This window comes from Solanum lycopersicum, chromosome 8 (assembly GCF_036512215.1).
Source record: "Solanum lycopersicum chromosome 8, SLM_r2.1".
Lineage (NCBI taxonomy): Eukaryota > Viridiplantae > Streptophyta > Magnoliopsida > Solanales > Solanaceae > Solanum > Solanum lycopersicum.
In genome coordinates, this window is record NC_090807.1 from 7,311,144 (window position 1) to 7,329,244 (window position 18,101).

General features: G+C 34.9%; 1 protein-coding gene across 2 annotated transcripts in view; it reads right to left on the reverse strand.

Annotated features, from left to right (window-relative positions):
* Nucleotides 1-1,543: 1,543 nt before the first annotated feature.
* The window catches only part of LOC101262837 (guanine nucleotide exchange factor SPIKE 1), a 49,684-nt gene continuing 33,126 nt past the window's right edge, over nucleotides 1,544-18,101 (reverse strand). For both annotated transcript variants that reach the window (XM_010326433.4, XM_069288008.1), the window contains exons 21-31: nucleotides 17,476-17,606; nucleotides 12,753-12,828; nucleotides 12,492-12,602; nucleotides 8,783-8,965; nucleotides 7,704-7,847; nucleotides 7,406-7,573; nucleotides 6,880-7,227; nucleotides 6,440-6,772; nucleotides 6,145-6,330; nucleotides 2,157-3,128; nucleotides 1,544-1,941 (exon numbers count right to left, since the gene is read on the reverse strand). In XM_010326433.4, the coding sequence (XP_010324735.1) occupies nucleotides 1,687-1,941; nucleotides 2,157-3,128; nucleotides 6,145-6,330; nucleotides 6,440-6,772; nucleotides 6,880-7,227; nucleotides 7,406-7,573; nucleotides 7,704-7,847; nucleotides 8,783-8,965; nucleotides 12,492-12,602; nucleotides 12,753-12,828; nucleotides 17,476-17,606 (2,907 nt within the window). In that variant the 3' untranslated portion in view covers nucleotides 1,544-1,686. The remainder of the gene's footprint in view (nucleotides 1,942-2,156; nucleotides 3,129-6,144; nucleotides 6,331-6,439; nucleotides 6,773-6,879; nucleotides 7,228-7,405; nucleotides 7,574-7,703; nucleotides 7,848-8,782; nucleotides 8,966-12,491; nucleotides 12,603-12,752; nucleotides 12,829-17,475; nucleotides 17,607-18,101) is intronic.

The following is an 18,101-nucleotide window of genomic DNA, read 5'->3' on the forward strand; positions in this document are numbered from 1 at the left end:
ATATACATAGTAAGAATAATAAAAAAAATTAAATATTTAAATGTTTAAATTTAGTAAAGAAGAACTTTTGAATTTTTTTATGTCACCCCACCCCCAACCTAGTTACTCAACCCACCACCCACTCTACCCCTCAAACCTCCCCCGCCCCCTCCCCCTCCAAAAAAAATTAAATTCTTTTATCCAATACCACGAGTGGGTAGTGAGAGGGTACTAGGTAGAGGATAGGGAACAAATATTTTTTAAAAAGAAAAAAAATTTCTTTTATCTTCTTCAATTGCTAAATTCTTAACATTTAACTTTTTAAACGTTTTAAAAAAATTCTATTATTCATATTTATGTGTACCACGTCAGCAGAAAATTCTACATATATGCACATGTGGCATAAGAGGGGTATTTTTAAATTCACTTGATCAAGTTTATGAGTATTTTTAAAAGCCGTCAATAATTGAATGACTAAAGTAATAATTCGCGTCAAGTTTAAGGATGTTTTCAATACTTTTTTTTAATTCAAACTAATATCAATTGAAAGTTTCCTTACAATTACTAAAATATTCAAGATAATAAATGAAAATGGTTCACTCAAAACTAATAATTTTTTTTACATACTTTTCAATTGACCCCTAAATAAACAAAATATTAAGTCTTTGTCTATTAAATTAGTACAAATTAATGAAAAAATGAATTTAATTTTTAAATTTTATTTTTAGTATCAAACTTAATTGAAACGAAAAATATTAAAAAATTTGATGTGGGGCAAGCCTTTGTGATGAGCATTGAGCAAAGTGGAGTGGTGTAAAAATGAAAAAAATTATGTTAAAATTTTGCAAATTAAGTTCAACCGTGGCACCCAATTGCCATCTCTATATATGAAGGCAAATAGCACACATGATTTGTCCAAGTTTTCCCCCTTGTACTCAACATGGAGATTTTACAGCTTTGCTTATTGTGTACTGATAGTCAAAAGGAAAGTTCAGAGACGTGCTTGTTGCTTCAATATCAACGGTTGCTTTGTTATGGGAAATACATCGAGATCAATTTATTCTTAAGAAACCAATCATCCTACCAAGTGAACAAAAAGAAAACCCCAAAGCTAGTACTGAGGAGTTTATACCCAAACAATCCTTAAGTTGGACAATTAAAGAGGATAGATAACTATGCCATAAACTGCATCCTACCATCTCTGGTAGATAGTGAAGGTGTATGCATTGGTTGATCAATAATGTTCAGCCTTGAAAGGAATGAACTAAAGAGGGAGGGGCGGGGGCACGGCTCCTCTCTCCTTGAGAATCAATACAATCCCTCGTCTCGAAAAAGGTTAAGGTTCAACCCCAACAAAAAAGTAAATAAATCGAACACCCAATAACTCATCTTCACTTGCAAAGAACTACTAAATAGGATTGACATAATCCTACTTTCCTGAGGGGATATCTGATTACAGGAAAGCAGCAGTGTCAGGGCGACCATATACCTGGAATGTTTCTTCAAACACCCCAATTTTGAGACTCACAGAATAGATCATCAAAATTTAATGGAGAGGGAATGATTAAATACAAAGATCGAGATATCAACGACTAATTATGAACAAAGACTCAGCCTGAATACAAAATGAAGTCATTACAAACAATATAAACATATTGTAGGAGGAAGACAAACTACATACAGAAAAAAAACAACTAAGAAATACTCCTAAAGCTCCGAAAGAATTGCAGGAATATAATGTGATAGTTCTGCAGTGAGAGACTGGAACCCGTTTACAAGCTGAGTATGAAAATCCTGATCTTCTTCCCCGATCAACCTAAAGTGTACTCGAATAGCACGTTTGCACACAGCCATAAATTCAAGAAGGGCAGCAATGAGTTGTTGTAGCTCTTGCGAACGCAACCTAGTTGCAGGCTCACCAGAAAGGAAAGCTGTACAGACGCTGAGGACTCCACTGTTAACCTGTAAAAGTTTCATTTGTACTTGGATAAGCAAACTCCAGAAAGAAAACCAGAGGATAACATAAATGAATTGTTGGATGGAAAAGATTAAGATTAGGCAGAAGCTGAAGATAACCTGTCTAAATGCATAAAATTTACAGAAATATCGGCACCTATTGAAAAGAATCAGCTGATGTAATAAAAGAATAGTGAATATACAAAGACATGAACACTCACTTGAACTGCTACTGAACCTTGAAGAATCCTCTGTAAGCTCTGCAAACGGGGAAGTTGATCGCCTTCTGAGCTTCTAGGCTCTTCAAGTTCATTCCTTAATGCAGCTGTCCTAGTTTCAATCATTCCAATTGCGTTCTCGACTGGGGAGAACTCAAGGGATTCACATTTGATAACCAAGAGTCTATTCACTAGCGCAGGAAAAGATCCCTCAGTTTGCAGAACTGTTCGCCGTTTCCATTGGTCTTCCAAGCCTCCTTGTGTCTTTCCATTTTTAGTGAAAGGGGTATCAAACAAAAACCGGTCAAAGACTCGAGCACGGACACTTCCTGTAGAGAGAGAGAATATCCTTTCCCTTCTACTTCCTAAATCTTCATCCTCCATTACAGGATCAACTGCAGTTATTTGCAGGTAGCAGACTCCAGGCTGCAACTCATCTGCTTTGACTTGCCTTGAATCAGGAATTACGTGTAATGTAGTTCCATCCATTATCGACTCGTAGATACGGCTCAATTTCTCCATAATGTCGCCTAATCGCACATCCCGAGGCTCTCTATAAACATATTCTTTCCTGTCCAGCTTCCCAAACTTCTCACCATAAAATCCAACTCTATAATATGTGGCGTCCGTGAAAGGAATAGGGCTAGACTCCTGCTCAAGGATAGACTCGTAGATATTAGTAAGTGTTGTGTGGCATTTTGCAAGCTGTCCATATGCCTTCCTGCTTTTATTTACTGGGATTACAAGTTCTAGAATGCTTGCACAGAAATGGAACAACTCAGCCTGATGGAAAAGCTTATTTGCAAGCTGTAAATACTTCACAGCCGAGTCAACTGTGAGTTTTGAAGCACCATATCCCTCCACCTCAGCTGCTGAAGCCTCAGAAGTGATGTCACTGCTGACCATGGGGCATATTTTGCGTAATGCACTCACGTGATCCTTGCTCCAGACACCATCATTCCTACACACAAGGGCCTGGAAATAGATACATATCAGTATCACAGCACAACATATGTCTAGTCATATTTCAACTTCTAAAAGTTAAAAAGCAATATTGATTAGAAGAACATTCCATGAAAATATATGCCTCTTGGCATCAGCATCACTGAAGACCTAGTAGAATTAGTTCAAGCACCCAATATCTAACACTGCAACTTTTAGCATCAGTTTTGAGTCACTAAATACCAGGCTAACTGTAATTGATCTTCAAACAAACTAAATAGATACTATCAAACACCAAACCTAATGAAAATTTCAACCAATTTTTTTTTTTTTGAAACTTGTAAATATGTATTCCTCAGCATTGTGGACATTCTGGACAACAAATAGAAAAGACAGATACTTTTTGAGATCTTAATAAATCTACAAACTGATCTATATCCTCTAAACATGCTTCTTTACTTCAACTAGTTTTTATTTGGTGATCAAATTCAAACTAATTGGTACTACCTAAAAAGATTTTTACTTCCAATAAAGATACAGAATATTTCAAACTGTATGTTGAAATTAGACAATGCTCCATCCAATTCGTGTAAAACACTCTTCTAAGTCATTTCCAGGGTTTAACAAATTCCTAAGTCATGGCAATAATAATAGTGACAACAACACAGCATTTAAAGAAGCGTTGACTAATTCCATTTCTCTTTTGGGAAAAAACTCTATCACCCACTAAGACTCCCATCAAATTGAGAAAGCCTTCCAGTAACCAAGGGGGTGTTGATGAAAGGCTCACTGTATTACACCACATACTACTACTACAACAATAACAACAACATAATGGAATCCCACAAAGTGAGGTCTGGGTCACATATAACATGGAGTCCTTATGTATTTAAAAACCATTAGGATATGAACCAACCTTGGAACATTCTGCAGTTCTATGTCATACATAACATCACCACATAATTACCAATCAAGCACTCTTTTGAAAATCTTACCACTCATCATATTATAATATTTTAGTTTGACAGATAAACTTAGCAATGGAGAAAGGAGTCATATAGAATCACTCATGTTGTACAGATGTCTCCACGACTCTTGGGGAGAAGGATAACTCTTCAAATAAATGAGAGTAAACCTCATTATTCTTGAACATAAGGCAACAATTTTGACAGATGAATTTCGGAAACCTTCTTGCAAGAGGCCATTGATTTAGGCCTCTTAATGTCCAAGAACAAAGTAGATGATCTGATCTCTCAAGAAATCTTGATCTCTAAATAATAGAGGTGAAATGACGACTACAAAAAGGTTTAGAGAAAATGAGGCTAGAGAACAAATTTGCATGTGAACCAAGATGAATCTAGGTTCTAAATTCATCAAGACCAGAAATAATTACGTGTTGTTGCACTAGTCAATCAATTATTTGTTTGATACAATCAGATTTTAAAGCGCATTAGGAGTTCTCTAAAACAAGATGTTCTTTCAATCTCCATGTTATCCCTACATGCACGTACACATCTCTAAACCAGAATATAAGGGGCTCAAACACATGTTTTTGAAGGTTCTTTTTTTTGGTCGCATCTTTTACCTGTAACTTAAAGTAAATTGTACACCAAGAAGGCTAACATAATCAGCAGAAGATTGCATTCTAAGCAGCAAAGAAAAATCAAGTAACTGCAGAGTAGAATTTAGGGGTCGTTTGGTAGCTGGATAGAGTTATGCAGACATTAGCAATGTGGATATTAGTTATGCAAGGTTTAGTTGTACATGCATTAGTTATGCAGGGTCTACTTGTACATGTATTGGTTATGAAGAGTTTTTTTATGCAGAATAGAGATATCAATATATTAGTGAGTCAATTTTTATTTCTTAATTTCAAAAGTTATTAGTGAGCTAATATTTATTATAATTACTTTTTTATAAAGGTAAAGTTGTATTCCTCAACAATGAGGTATGCTGACAACCACCAAAAGATTTCCATCAGTGACCCAAAAAAGACGAACTCAAGAAAGCTGCTCTAAACTTATAAAGAAGAAAAAATTTTAAAATTTGTCCAGCATCCTTTATACCATTATTTATTATAACCATTATAATAACCAACTTTATAAATAACACAGTAAAATTAAATAAATACCAATAGCTAAAAATAAAAAAAAAGTAAATAACAAATAACTAAAAATAATTAAGTAATTTGTATTCAATATGATTAAGTAATTAAGTAGTATATGTAATTTAAATTTAACAAAATAATAGATAACTAAAAAAATCAAAACTTGTATTTTAAGCAAAAAAATTAGAACTTGTATTTTTTTTTTTAACTGAAAGAAAACAATCAACAAGAATTTAAGCAAAGAAACTAAGCAATTATCAAGACAAAAAACTCAAAGAAAAATAATAGTGCTTTTTTTAATATGTATTAATTATTTGATTTGTTGTAAATTAATATATATATTTAAGAGAATTAATAGGAGTGAATGTGTACGTTACCATGTTAATACATGTATAACTAATACCAACATGACTTATTCCACCTTCTATCCCGCATAAATTATACATAGATTCCCTGATAAGTTATATAAGTATTAGTTATGTAGGATTATAAAAAACGCAACCAAACACCGCATAAAAATAATATACATGATAACTTTGATACAACATTTGAAAATCTGCTAACGAAATGTTGTATAAAAATAATACATGAATAACTCTAAACCTATTTGCAAACCAAACATGGTATAAAAGTAATACATGAATAACCAAGTTATCCATGTATTAGTTTTGGCCTTATCCAGCTACCAAACGACCCCTAAATGCTATAGCAGAAAAGAGTACCCACTACACACCATACAAAGCCGTAAATTAAAAGTCTAGATTCTGATTTTTATCAAAAATTAGACAATCAGTCCCAGTTTAACTAGGAAACAAACAAGGAAAGGATTTCCAGACTTGGAAATGACTAACAAAAGATGATTTTTTTTTGGTGAAGCAGGATTACTCACTTCCTACTTCCAACATCACTACAAGAAATAGGAAGGTAATCCAATCAAGTTACCTGCATCACTACACCAGCAACAGCAACAGCGCATTGAGCAGCTTCAGCCCAAGACTGCATTTCCTGATGAGCTTCACAAAGATGCAGTAACCACATTATGTGAAGATCTGGTACAGGAGCAAATGCCATCGCTAGTTTATAAAAGCTCTCTGCAGCTGCATATCTGTCGACATTCATAACAGAACCCTGCAGGAAAATAGTGCAATAGAATTACAAGAGAGACAATGACAAAACGTCATTGCAGGATACTAATAGTTTGAACTTAAGAGCAGTGATTAAGGAGGTCAAAACTTACCAGAAGTGCATGTTCCAGGCTGGCATCAAGAGCCATCAGAAGACTCTCAGAAAGAAATTTCACCTCAGACCAGGACCAGAGGTTTTCTTCTGATCCTTCTGGAACAGCAGCCAGTGCATTTTGTGGGAGCCCAGACTCAAGTAATAAGGAGGAACTCTTAGCCTCATCTGCCATTTCCTCCAAAGAATTTCGAAGACGACGAGCTTCACCACTTTCTTCTAGCGTTCCATCAGGTTTCATTTGTGTTACTTGAACTTCAGACATTAACTCTGACAAAGTAATGGTTAGCATGACTCTTAATCTTCCCGTCTGCATAAAATAAGAGAACGAGCTCTGCAGATTGAAACAAACTAAGTTTAGCAATCAATACATAAAGATTACTCAAACCGGTAACTAAGTGAACAGGAACAATATATACAAACTTCCGCTACAAGCCTTACCCGAATAAGTATCTGCAAGCCAATTACAGCCCTTCTTCTGACATTGTCATTTCGAAACACTGCAAGCCGAAGAAGGTGGAAAGCAATTTGCTTTAAGAAACGATCATTTTCTCTTGCCATCAATGTAGCTCCATGAAGTTCGAAAACACTGTTGAAGACAGGAAATAGTGCTTTCCAGAAAGAGAGTGGTTGATTTCGTGAGAACACATTCATAAATATGGATGTGATACAGTCAAGTTTTCCATAATCAGTAGCAATACGCTTCGTTGCGGCAGTCCGTGAGAACTTCTCAGAAACTTCTAAAACTTGAAGACTAACGGCAGCACTCAGGTTCTCTTCCCAAAGTTCCTGAAATGATCTTACGATTAAGTGACCGAAACTAGTTTATGACAGAAAGATGAAGAGCTAAAGAGTCACTTCATGCTGCAAAGTATCACAAGGTTTTATGACTTCTGACTAGCCATAGGAAGTAATCCAAGGTTTCTCAATCTACGAAGTAAAGCAAATAAAACCCATAGAGGAGTACCAGCTTTTGCCTTAAGATTGGATGCAAGGATTCCCTTAATGCTAGTGCTGAAGCTCCAATTCTGGAGGACTGGGCTTGAGCTAGGGCTTCTCTCAAAGAATATGGCTGACTAGGCGAGCTTAATTGGGAGTTAACCCGCTGCCACAAATAACCATTATCCGGAGTTCCCTGAAGATGTATAGATCTTAGAAACAGTTCTATCACAAAAGAAGGGAGGGGGAGAGAGAGAGTGCATGTGTAACACTGAAAACTTGTGAAACTCAAAAGAGTTGGTCAACTTTGAACACATATAACGTACTCTGACTTCTTGCCTTGCTGCCTCAGACATATACTGGTTAATTGCAGGTGAAAGTCTGTCAGAATATTTTGGGGATGCAGGTCCTTCCCCAATCACACTACGAGAACTACTACCAACAAGCATGCCATCAGCAGGTTTCCTATGCTGCAAAATATGTAGAATCAACATGAGTACCTCAGAGCCAAATGGTCTAGTGACAGACAAATAACACCAAACACCAGCATTTCTAGAGGGCAAAATTGCTATGTTCAAATTATTTTCCGCGAAGGTCCAATAATATGCCTTGATCTAGAAAAATTAAATGACTTAGTGGTGTGACAGAACCTTTTAATATAAAATCAAATACTCACTCAAGTCCAATATAAATGAATTGTTGACACTTTTTTGTGGTTTAAAATAAACGAATTTTTCGAAGTTCAAGGCTATTAATTTTATTTTTCAGAATTACCCTTCTTTTCAATGGGGTTCTCAACTACTTATAAATCCCAAAAAGTGACTTTCTCTACTTCTAAGAAAAGTTCGGGAAGAATAAAAAAGGTAATATAGAAAAATTACCCTTTGTTAATGTCTTTAAGTATCTTTTTTAAGGGGCGTGTAACTCCAATAGTTCATTCATATAGGATTAGAGGAAGTGCCATTTTCTCCTATCCATCACCTTTAGTACTTTAAAGTTTGTTCCTGAAGCATTCTTAAATAATAAAAGGTCTATTACCACTATCCTAAAATTTCATCAGGAAAGTAACACAAGACATTTGACATAATGAATTCTGTTTCTCTTGGATGACCACATCAGCAAATTAGTCAGTTAAAATCAAACCACTGCTAATGAAACACTCGTCCTACGGCACGAAATACCTAATTTATGTCACCCGACTACATTGTATTCCTATATTCTCATGAGACTATGTTTGGGCAGCATATCAGAAGTTTTTACCACTAAACGCATAAAGGATCTTCTTAAATTGGCAATCAAAATCATTTTAAGGATGCAACCACACAGGTCATCAAATGAACATGAAATCTGAGCTTCAAGGTGAATGTATTCTGAATGTTAAATGAATGGCAGTTCAGATTTCAACCTCAAAATGCATCAAGCACTCTTCTAAAAGTTTAAAGAATAATCTGGTACGGGCAATGCTCTGCTCCCAAGCTTTAACAAGTGTTTCATCGTCCAAGTTGCGCACTATTTGCAGAAATATAATCAAGACTTCACGCTTTTCAATTGTACTCAGATTGTAAAAGACAGGCATCTCATCCAGGATCTGCACACACACAAAAATGTCACAGGCAAAATCATCAAAAAGCTCAACATGTGAACTGGGTATTCAAGTGCAAAATGCAAGCTTGAAACGGTTGAAGAAAAACAAGATAATGTATATGCAATAAAAGAGAAAATAACAATATATACAAACAACAATTGAGGACTACAAATTTAAAACATCACAACTGATTGGTGTAAATGAAGTAAAAACATGTCAATCAAGCTCAAAAAAATCTACAAAATCGTCTGTTCTAGCATCTCAAGCTGCATTTCGGACTGGAAATCGACAAGGAGGCCGCTGGCCTCAGTCAAAGTGTAACTATGTAACAAGTCGGGTCATACCCATGACGTGTGCTACTCTTTACATGGTAAATGAAAAGATGTTCACGTTGCTCACTAGTACTCCAACCAAGTCCTCTTTATCTGAAGTAGAATACAATGACCTTCTTGAGTATCAGGCGAGTAAGCACACATCTCCACCAATCTCTTCTATTGCTCAAACTGGCCATCTTGTTGGTGGTATCTCGCGATCCACCACACTTGGTCACTGGGTCATGGTCTCAGGCGCTTCCGATCACATTTCTAGTAACAAATATTTTATGTTTAGTATTACTCCCTTCCTATTGTTACCTTAGCTAATGGTTCTCAAACCATAACAACTCGAGTATGTCAACTCAATTTTTTACCTTTCTTTACTTTGAATAATGTTCTCTTTGTCCCTGGTTGTCCCTCAACGAGTTGTTTGGCTAGAGCCTTAAATTGTTTCGTCTCATTCTTTAGTGACTTCTTTGCTATAAGGGCCTTAGTATGGCAAGAATGATTGGCGAAGGGCATGAATCAAATGAACCGTATTATTTCAGTCCTCCCAGCTTTCTTACAGTTTATTCAGCCTCCAACTCTCTAGATCTAATACACAAACGAATGGAATACCCTAGTAAATCCAAATTTCAAAAGATGGTACCTAGCTTGTCAAAACTCTCTATTGTAAGACGGATTTGTTTCAATTGGGGAAAGCGAATCCGAACTACCTTTCTGCATAGTCTTTAATAAACATCAAGAGTCTAGTTTTCATTAAGTTTATTATGATATTTGGGGTCCTAGTAGAGTTAGTATCACCTCGGGTTAAAAGCAATTTGTTAGTTGCATTGATGATTACTAAACATTGACTTAGATTTTCTTAATGAAAGATCATTCTTAATTATTTCATATATTTTCAAAGTTTTTGTGTGGAAATACAAAATCTATTTAGTTTTTCTATTTATACTTGTTATAGTGATAATGCACATCAATATTTATTATCCCAATTTCAACAACTTACATCTTCCCTTGGAATTCTTTATCAGACATCTTGATCTTGTTCTTAAACTGAAGAATGTAACGGGATCGCAGAGAGAAAAACGAGCTTATGATTGAGACTTCCGCACACTACTCATATAGGCTCATGTTCCATTGAGCTTTGGGGGATACAATTTTCATCTTATTATTTGACTAACCATATACCTTCTTATGTTGTTCAAAATCAAGTTCCAGGCGCAATATCGTTTCTTCAATCAACCTTGCTCTCCCTATCACCATGTGTCTTTTGGAGCACATGTTTAGTTCATAACATCACTCAGGAAAAGACAAATTGGCTCCTTGTGCTCTTACATATGTTTCTCTCAATTTTTTTGAGGGTACAGAAGAGATATCAACGCTACTCATCCGATCTACATCGATATCTTATAACCAGATACCTTATAACAACTGATGTAACTTCCTTTGAAGGTCAGCCCTACTATACTTCTTCCGCTGAACATCAAGACATTTCAGAGGCTTTCTGAATGGAACTACGCAAATCAAATTGGAGGAGTCACCAAAGACATACGGTGGCACGGTGCTACACAAATTAAATATGAAAAAGTATTCACCTGAAAGATGGCACAGTGCTACACAAATTATATATAGAAAAGTAGTCACCGAAACCATGGCATCGTGCTGCACAAATTAAATATGCGAAATTAGTCGCATGAAAGACACACGGTGACCCGACTTTTGCTAACATTATCATTGGCCAGGCAGCATATATGAGTTATTAGCCACCCGGCGGTGGCGGAAGGTCTTTAATTCTCTAACAAGTTTGTAGAGGCTTTGATACCATGTGAGAAATTTTGGAAAAGAACATTACTGAATTGTTGCCGGAGAGACCCTATTATAGACATTACAATAGACACCTTTTCTAAGTAGGACACTATATACTATTCCTATCACTATTCATATACCTATTCTAAGTAGGATTGTATATACCTATTACTATTCTAACAATTTCCATCGAGATTTTCTTTTCTTTCTTATGCTTAAAGTCTCTCTACGACTTACTATTTTTGTACAACAAAAATGAAACTTAAAAAAATATAGCACTTTAAGATTTCGGAGGAACACTTTGACTTAAGATAAAATGTTCTTAACAATGTAGTATGTATCAAAAATACGGATATTACTGCATGATCATATGTAAGCTTAATAAAATATTTCAATCCCGTGCAATGCACGGGTAATTTACCTAGTATTCCAATAAATCCAAAAGTTAAGCTCCTTCCAGTTTAGGGGAGCCTCCTCTCAGTGATCACAAAAGATATAGAAGATTGGTAGGAAAATTGAATTTTAACCGACTTGACATGACTTTGCTTCCCAAGCAATTTTGTAAGTTAGTTCTTAGATTCTCCTTCTGACAGTCATTAGAATTCAATTAATTGTATTCTTTGATACATAAAATTTGCTCCAAGAAAAGGACTATTTTACGCAGATCAAGAACATGAGAAAATTATTGGGTTCTAGTTGGGAAAAATATGGTGCCTTGGAAAAGTAAGAAAAATATGTGGTTGCTAGATCAAAGGCAGAAGTGGCGACATGTGAACTAATATGGATCAAGCAACTATGAGTTGAAATTTGGAGAGGTTAAATAAATGATACTTGTGTGTGATAAGGAAGTTGCACTTCACATTGCATCGACTCCCTTGTTTCACAAGAGAACCAAACACATAGAGATTGATTGTCATTTTGTCAAATTGATAGTACTTTCCAAAGACATTGTCACAAAGTTTGTGCGGTCTGACATATTATCCATAGTCCCTAGCCGGTCCCGGAAAAAGTTATATATGTCGCAAGCTCGGCACATATAATTTGTATGCACTACTTGAGGGGGTGGAAGATACCTTGTGAATATTCAAGGTTACATGTAAATATAGAGGTATCTTAATTTACTCCTATTGTAATTAGGTAGTGATTTTCTTTCCTTTTTTGTTACATGCAAAAATAGTTATTTAAACCTCAATAGCTCGAGGGAATATCAACCTTGGCTTTTTTCTCAAACTCTCTTTATTCTCACAGTTAGTAAATAAGTTCACCAAACCTTGTAATGTAGAGCACTGTAGAGACTTTGCAAAGAAATTTTTAACAATTCTTAATATTTTTGAACAACATGCACAAGAAAACAGCATTATCAATCAGGGTAACTTTATATAAAACATTGCTCGATGAGAATCACGAACCTGGCCAACAAGGGGAAAATATAATTGAGCAATATATAATTTATCCTCTAGCTTTTGGTAGCGAATATCAAACTCGTGCTTACACATGAGGACCACCAAGATTCTTGCAGCCTATAAATATAGAAAGTAAAAGATAAATGTACAGCTAGAAAGCCTGAGCTAGGCAAGATAATTGCACCGAACTCAACTCCCCACAATGATCATAATACTATCTGGAGGGCAATTTTAAATAAACATATCAGCATCTAGCTAAGTACTCACTTTTGCCCTCATTGACAAGTCATCATGATCCCATGTAAGGAAAATCTCTTGAATTAAGATAGATGAAAGATAGTTCCTGCATATAAAAAATATAACATCACAAATTAATCTGTTGATTAGGCCAAGCGATTAAGAAAAAAAGGCAGAGCACAGTGAAACATGCAAATCAAAATAAGAAGTTTAAGAAGCTGATAGACTTTACTGCAGAATAGAAAATAAAGGAACAAATACTGCTGTTTCACACTAGATTCACTGATATTACAACAAGAAGTCTGATAACAAAACAATCACGAGTACACTACTGACAAAATAAATCATATGAACTTTAGCTATATAATCATAAAGATCACAACCTTACTAGATATTCGAAAGGCTAGAAATTCTCCCAGAATTCCCTTTTCTTTATTTTCTGAAGACCCTTTTTTTAACTGTCCTGCCCCTATTTCTACAGAAAAAAACACCCAATACATGTGTAACTGTCTCATGACAGTTACTAAGTTTCTTAATTGTTTATTTTGGCCTCCTGGAATAAGTTTTTATAACTTGAGGCACATCAGAAGCATACTGCTACTGCCATTCCATATGGTTACTTTGGGAAACAGAAGAGCAATGAAGCATTAATGAAAATCATTTTTTTTGGTTGATAAGTAAAAGCATTGAAGAATACTTACAAATACTTTCAGAGAAATTCTTTTGTCTATGAATGACAATGGGGCGGAGCGGTTTTAAGGTTGTGCAAGGTGGGAGGGATACGGAGCGGGTTGTAGTGGGTTTTTTAAGAATTAATGTGGGGATGGAGTTTGGGGGTTGCAGGTCTATGTGAATTTGAGCTGAATTTTAACATTTTACATGTTATAAAAGTGATAGAGACTTATTTATTACGATTGTTTCTTTAAATGAAATTAACTTAATCAAAACTGCTATGGTTTCTTGCCTGCTTCGCAATTGACCTCTATAAAATAAGATTTTAAGTCATAATCTGTTCAATTAATACAACTCAATGAGAAAATAAATTATTTTTATGAATTTTATTTTTAGTATCAAACTTAATTTTAAAAAAAAATATTAAAAGTATTATGAGGGGCGGGTTGAAAATTAGAAGAAATATGTGCGGGGTGGAAAAGGTTAAAAGTTTCACGGGTTAAGCTCAACCTGCCCCGCACCATTGCCATCTCTACTTTTTTCCATGAAATGCTATTAAGTAACATTTTTAATCAAGTAAAGCAACCATATGGTATAGCATTATGGAGGAGCACACTGCATGAATTCCATTTAATTGCGAGATTTGAAGTAGGTAATGGAGTGGAAATAGAACTTTTAGACGCAGAATTCTAGTGTTGCGGCCGTCTATGTGGATGTTTATCAAGCTATATCAAACATCTTTACACAGCAGATAGCAGTACTCGCTGAGATCTGTAAGAGAGGGTTGCATATTTCAGGGGACTTGAAATACAGTAAGAAACTTACAGAACTGGGAGATGGAAGAGTTCACGTAACATGAACAACCTTACAAGTATTAAACATTGATCATAGACAGAAATTGCTGGAAACGGTAGGACTTGCACTTCCACAGAGAAGTCTCTAATTTGCAAGGAAATATGAGAACTCTATGGGAGGTAGCTCCCATATTCCTCAACTTGGATCCCTAGAGCACCAAGAAATGCCTCTTTCCTTTGTTTAAACACAGGAATCCATCCTAACAATTAAAACAGCAAATTTACTAAACATTAGTCGGAACTTTCATGTGCGAGAATGCAGGAGAGAATTCCACTCATCTACTGCTCCATCATCTTATGAATTTACGTTACCTTGTAGATTTTGAAATATATTTGATATAGAAAGGGTAGTACCAAGAATCATTTGAGAGCAGCCCTTCAGTTGACAGTGCAGAAAGAAAAGAATAGAACATGACTCCTCTAGAACTCATGTGAAAAATGCTTAAGTGAAGAAATAGAAGTGCCACTGATGGAGAAATGCTTGGATAGTTTTTTTTTTTTTTTTTTGAGGATAGTAACACAATCCTTGTATAGTTATTAGTGGAAAAGTTTTTCTCTCTGTACTTGTAGGAGCACAAATGATATTCCAATTGTCTTGATGATCGGCTGCAATTGCGCAAAGTCATGTGTGCTTGCAAATTTTTACACTCTTGTATTTATATCTTGTATGCAAGGTTTCACCATCATATTTCTTATTAATAAAAGATCGTACTGTTATCCCAAAAAACGAAGAAGTATTAGGAATCTAGACAATAATTAGAGTTTCTGGAATCTAGTTTGTTGCAATAGCGATAGTTACAACTATGCAATTATTAGACGTCTTCTTTCAATATCATTAGTGTTTCACATTATGAACCTTTTTCAACGACGACAAGAGCTTGCAGAAATCAACCCCTATTCAAGGCTTACCACTGCTTCCTTTTTATCTACATCCATTCACTTGCACTTGCTCTATCCAGAGGCGATCTAGCATTTAAGTTGTATGGGTTCAACCATCATAATTTTTAGTATTTGAAATCATTTGCATTTTTAAAACTATGGGTTCAAACCTACTGTTTATTGCAATTTTATTAGATTTTTACAGATTAACTAATCTTCCACGTCGAAAGTACTGTTTCAGATAAACCCGTAGCTGTATAGCTGCATCCTCCCCTGGCTCTATCACATGCATCATTTTACTAATGATCAAAGACACGAAGTGAATCATCACGAATATAGTTGAAAAATATGAATTAATACCTCCTTGTTACCTAAGTAAAAGGAACTATACAATTTTTAGAGTAACTTCCACATTTATGCTGTCCAAAGTACTTTAGGTTGTTGTCAAGAGAATTCTTTGGAGGATGCCACATATGGTATTAAGGAGGAGCAATAACAAGTCTGAGAACAGCCGGAGGAGATACAAAACAAGTTTCTTTTGATGAAGTATACAAAACAAGCTGTTTTTTGATACAAAACAAGTTTCTCCCACCTGTTGGTATATAGAGATCCAACTTTCTATAACCTAGTCATACAAGATGAGTATCAGTGATGGATGTTTTTTCTAAAATGACATGTATTGATGGACAAACCCAAGAACTGAGTCAATAAAACCCTAGAACAATGAAAAAGGATTTCGGAGAGCAGGATCTTAAGATAATAGAAGGATTGTGATGCCCACATGCAGATAATTTGGATATATCTAGTCTGTCTTCCAGAAAAATAGCATGATATATGAAGATGTACAACATATAACTAAAAAAATATGGTTGAAATGAGGAGTGGTACTGCTACACAAGTGTGATGCAATAATAAGGTACCTAATAAGCAAAAGCGAAGTTATATAAAGTAGTTGTAACACTACTAATTTTACATGAGAATGAATGTCCAGACTGTGTCATGGAAACACAGATAAAAATAAATATGTGGCCATTTAATAACGGAATAATCAAAGAAGACAGAACGTAGACAAAGATTGTTTGGTCAATATAGCACCTAAAAAGGTGTAACAATTGTTCCATGTTCCAAGATAACGATGGTCCTTAGTAAGATGATCAAACTTTCAAATTCGATCTCAAATATCTATAATCTATTGCTTTCTAAAAAACATAGAATTCATAGGTACTACAAACAACCACCTCAAAGAACTAAAAGAAGAGTTGGAAAAAAATCACAATTGAAGAAGATAATATATGACTCTTCTAATAGTAATAGTTGGTAGTATTCAGTATCATGTGTAGTCCATATATAACAAAACAAAAAAACTATAAAATTAATACCCCTGCAATTTAATTAGAAGTAACATAAGCGGAATGAGGAAAAAAAGGCTCGTTTTGTTCTCATCTTTTCTTTTAATCAATTTTCACTACAATTGAAAAGTGATGCATATGGTGTATGAAAAGAGTTAGTTCGTGATGGGTAATTTCTAGGGCAAAGAGTTTTAAATTAACTCAACATGTTTTTAAAATAATTGTGAGAAATAAAGGAGAAGAATATTATTGAAATTGTGTCTTCATATTACATTGAGACCCTATTTTGTACACACTATGTTAAACTCCTTTTCCAAATAGGATTCATATTCCTATTCCTATTCAAACTAGGATTGTAATACTTATTCCTGTTCTAAGAATAATGAAGAACAAAAGATTATATGGTCAAATGATCAAAGTAAGCAGCATAAGATATAATGGGAAATCTTGAAAACTAATATATATCAACTCGATATTCTTCATAACCGTTATGGAATACCAACAACAGAAATTGATTATCTGTTTTCCAAACAATGAATGTAAAAAAAGAAATTAAAATAAGTTAATAATCTGCTACATTTACAAATTTGTAAAGCTATTGACACTCTATGCTTGATCTGTGCTCCAATTAGACTATCACGTGATGAAATGGAATGGAGAAGAAACTCCATCTTCAAAGGATTTAATATGCACAAAGGTATATTTATCTGACAACTTAGACCTACACTCAAACTTTAAGGGACCATTTATGCCATTTCGTTAGTGCTTTCCATAGTAGGAGTTCTTTTGTGGGACAATGCGTAAAACATTATTGGTATAAAACAAACAAAAACTAAAGTGACTTTACCATAGATTTTACTTCCTGAAATCTGAACACAAGTCATTTGACCTTGTAGAATAGATGTTTTATATAGAAGGGTAGCGCTATAGCAGAATAAAGAAGGTAAACTAACCAGTATTTGAACAAAAGAAGACGGTTGAAAATTTTTCAGCATTTACCTATCAGAAGGATCTCGTCCAGGCATTTCAACAAAAAGATCATGATCGCATATAATTTGTAAAAAGGTAAGCTTGCAGTCATGCAGCACCGTTTGACACACTCCAGAGAACTTATCGAGATACAAGGACACCTGTAAAAAAGAGCAATTACAAGGAAGATGCATAATTATAAGACTATGGGAAAACAAAAATTAAAAATATTTAATGTGACATCACATAACATAATGAAATCAAGAAAACTCTACTTGGTGCTGAATAGAGCCTCAACCGCAACAGAGCTGAAGAAAATGTATGTTTCCCTTTTAAATTAAATACGACCAACACATTAACGTTTTAATGTAAATCATATTGGTTGAGCATACCTAATCGACATTCTTTCCGTTATTTCTCTTAGACATGCTAAGAATTCAAAGCAGGAGAGAAGGCCTTCTAGTTAATTGACCTAAAGAAAGATTGCACTGATTGGTACATTCTGGTGAAAAGAAGGAACCAAACCATGTTAGCAGTATATACATTGAGTGAATTAGGTGTGGATTTATAGTGTTCAGGCCGACTCAAGTGCCCTAGAGATACATCTTCTTATGCCAACCGATCTAAGAAAAATTGCTCTGACTGGTATGTGCTGG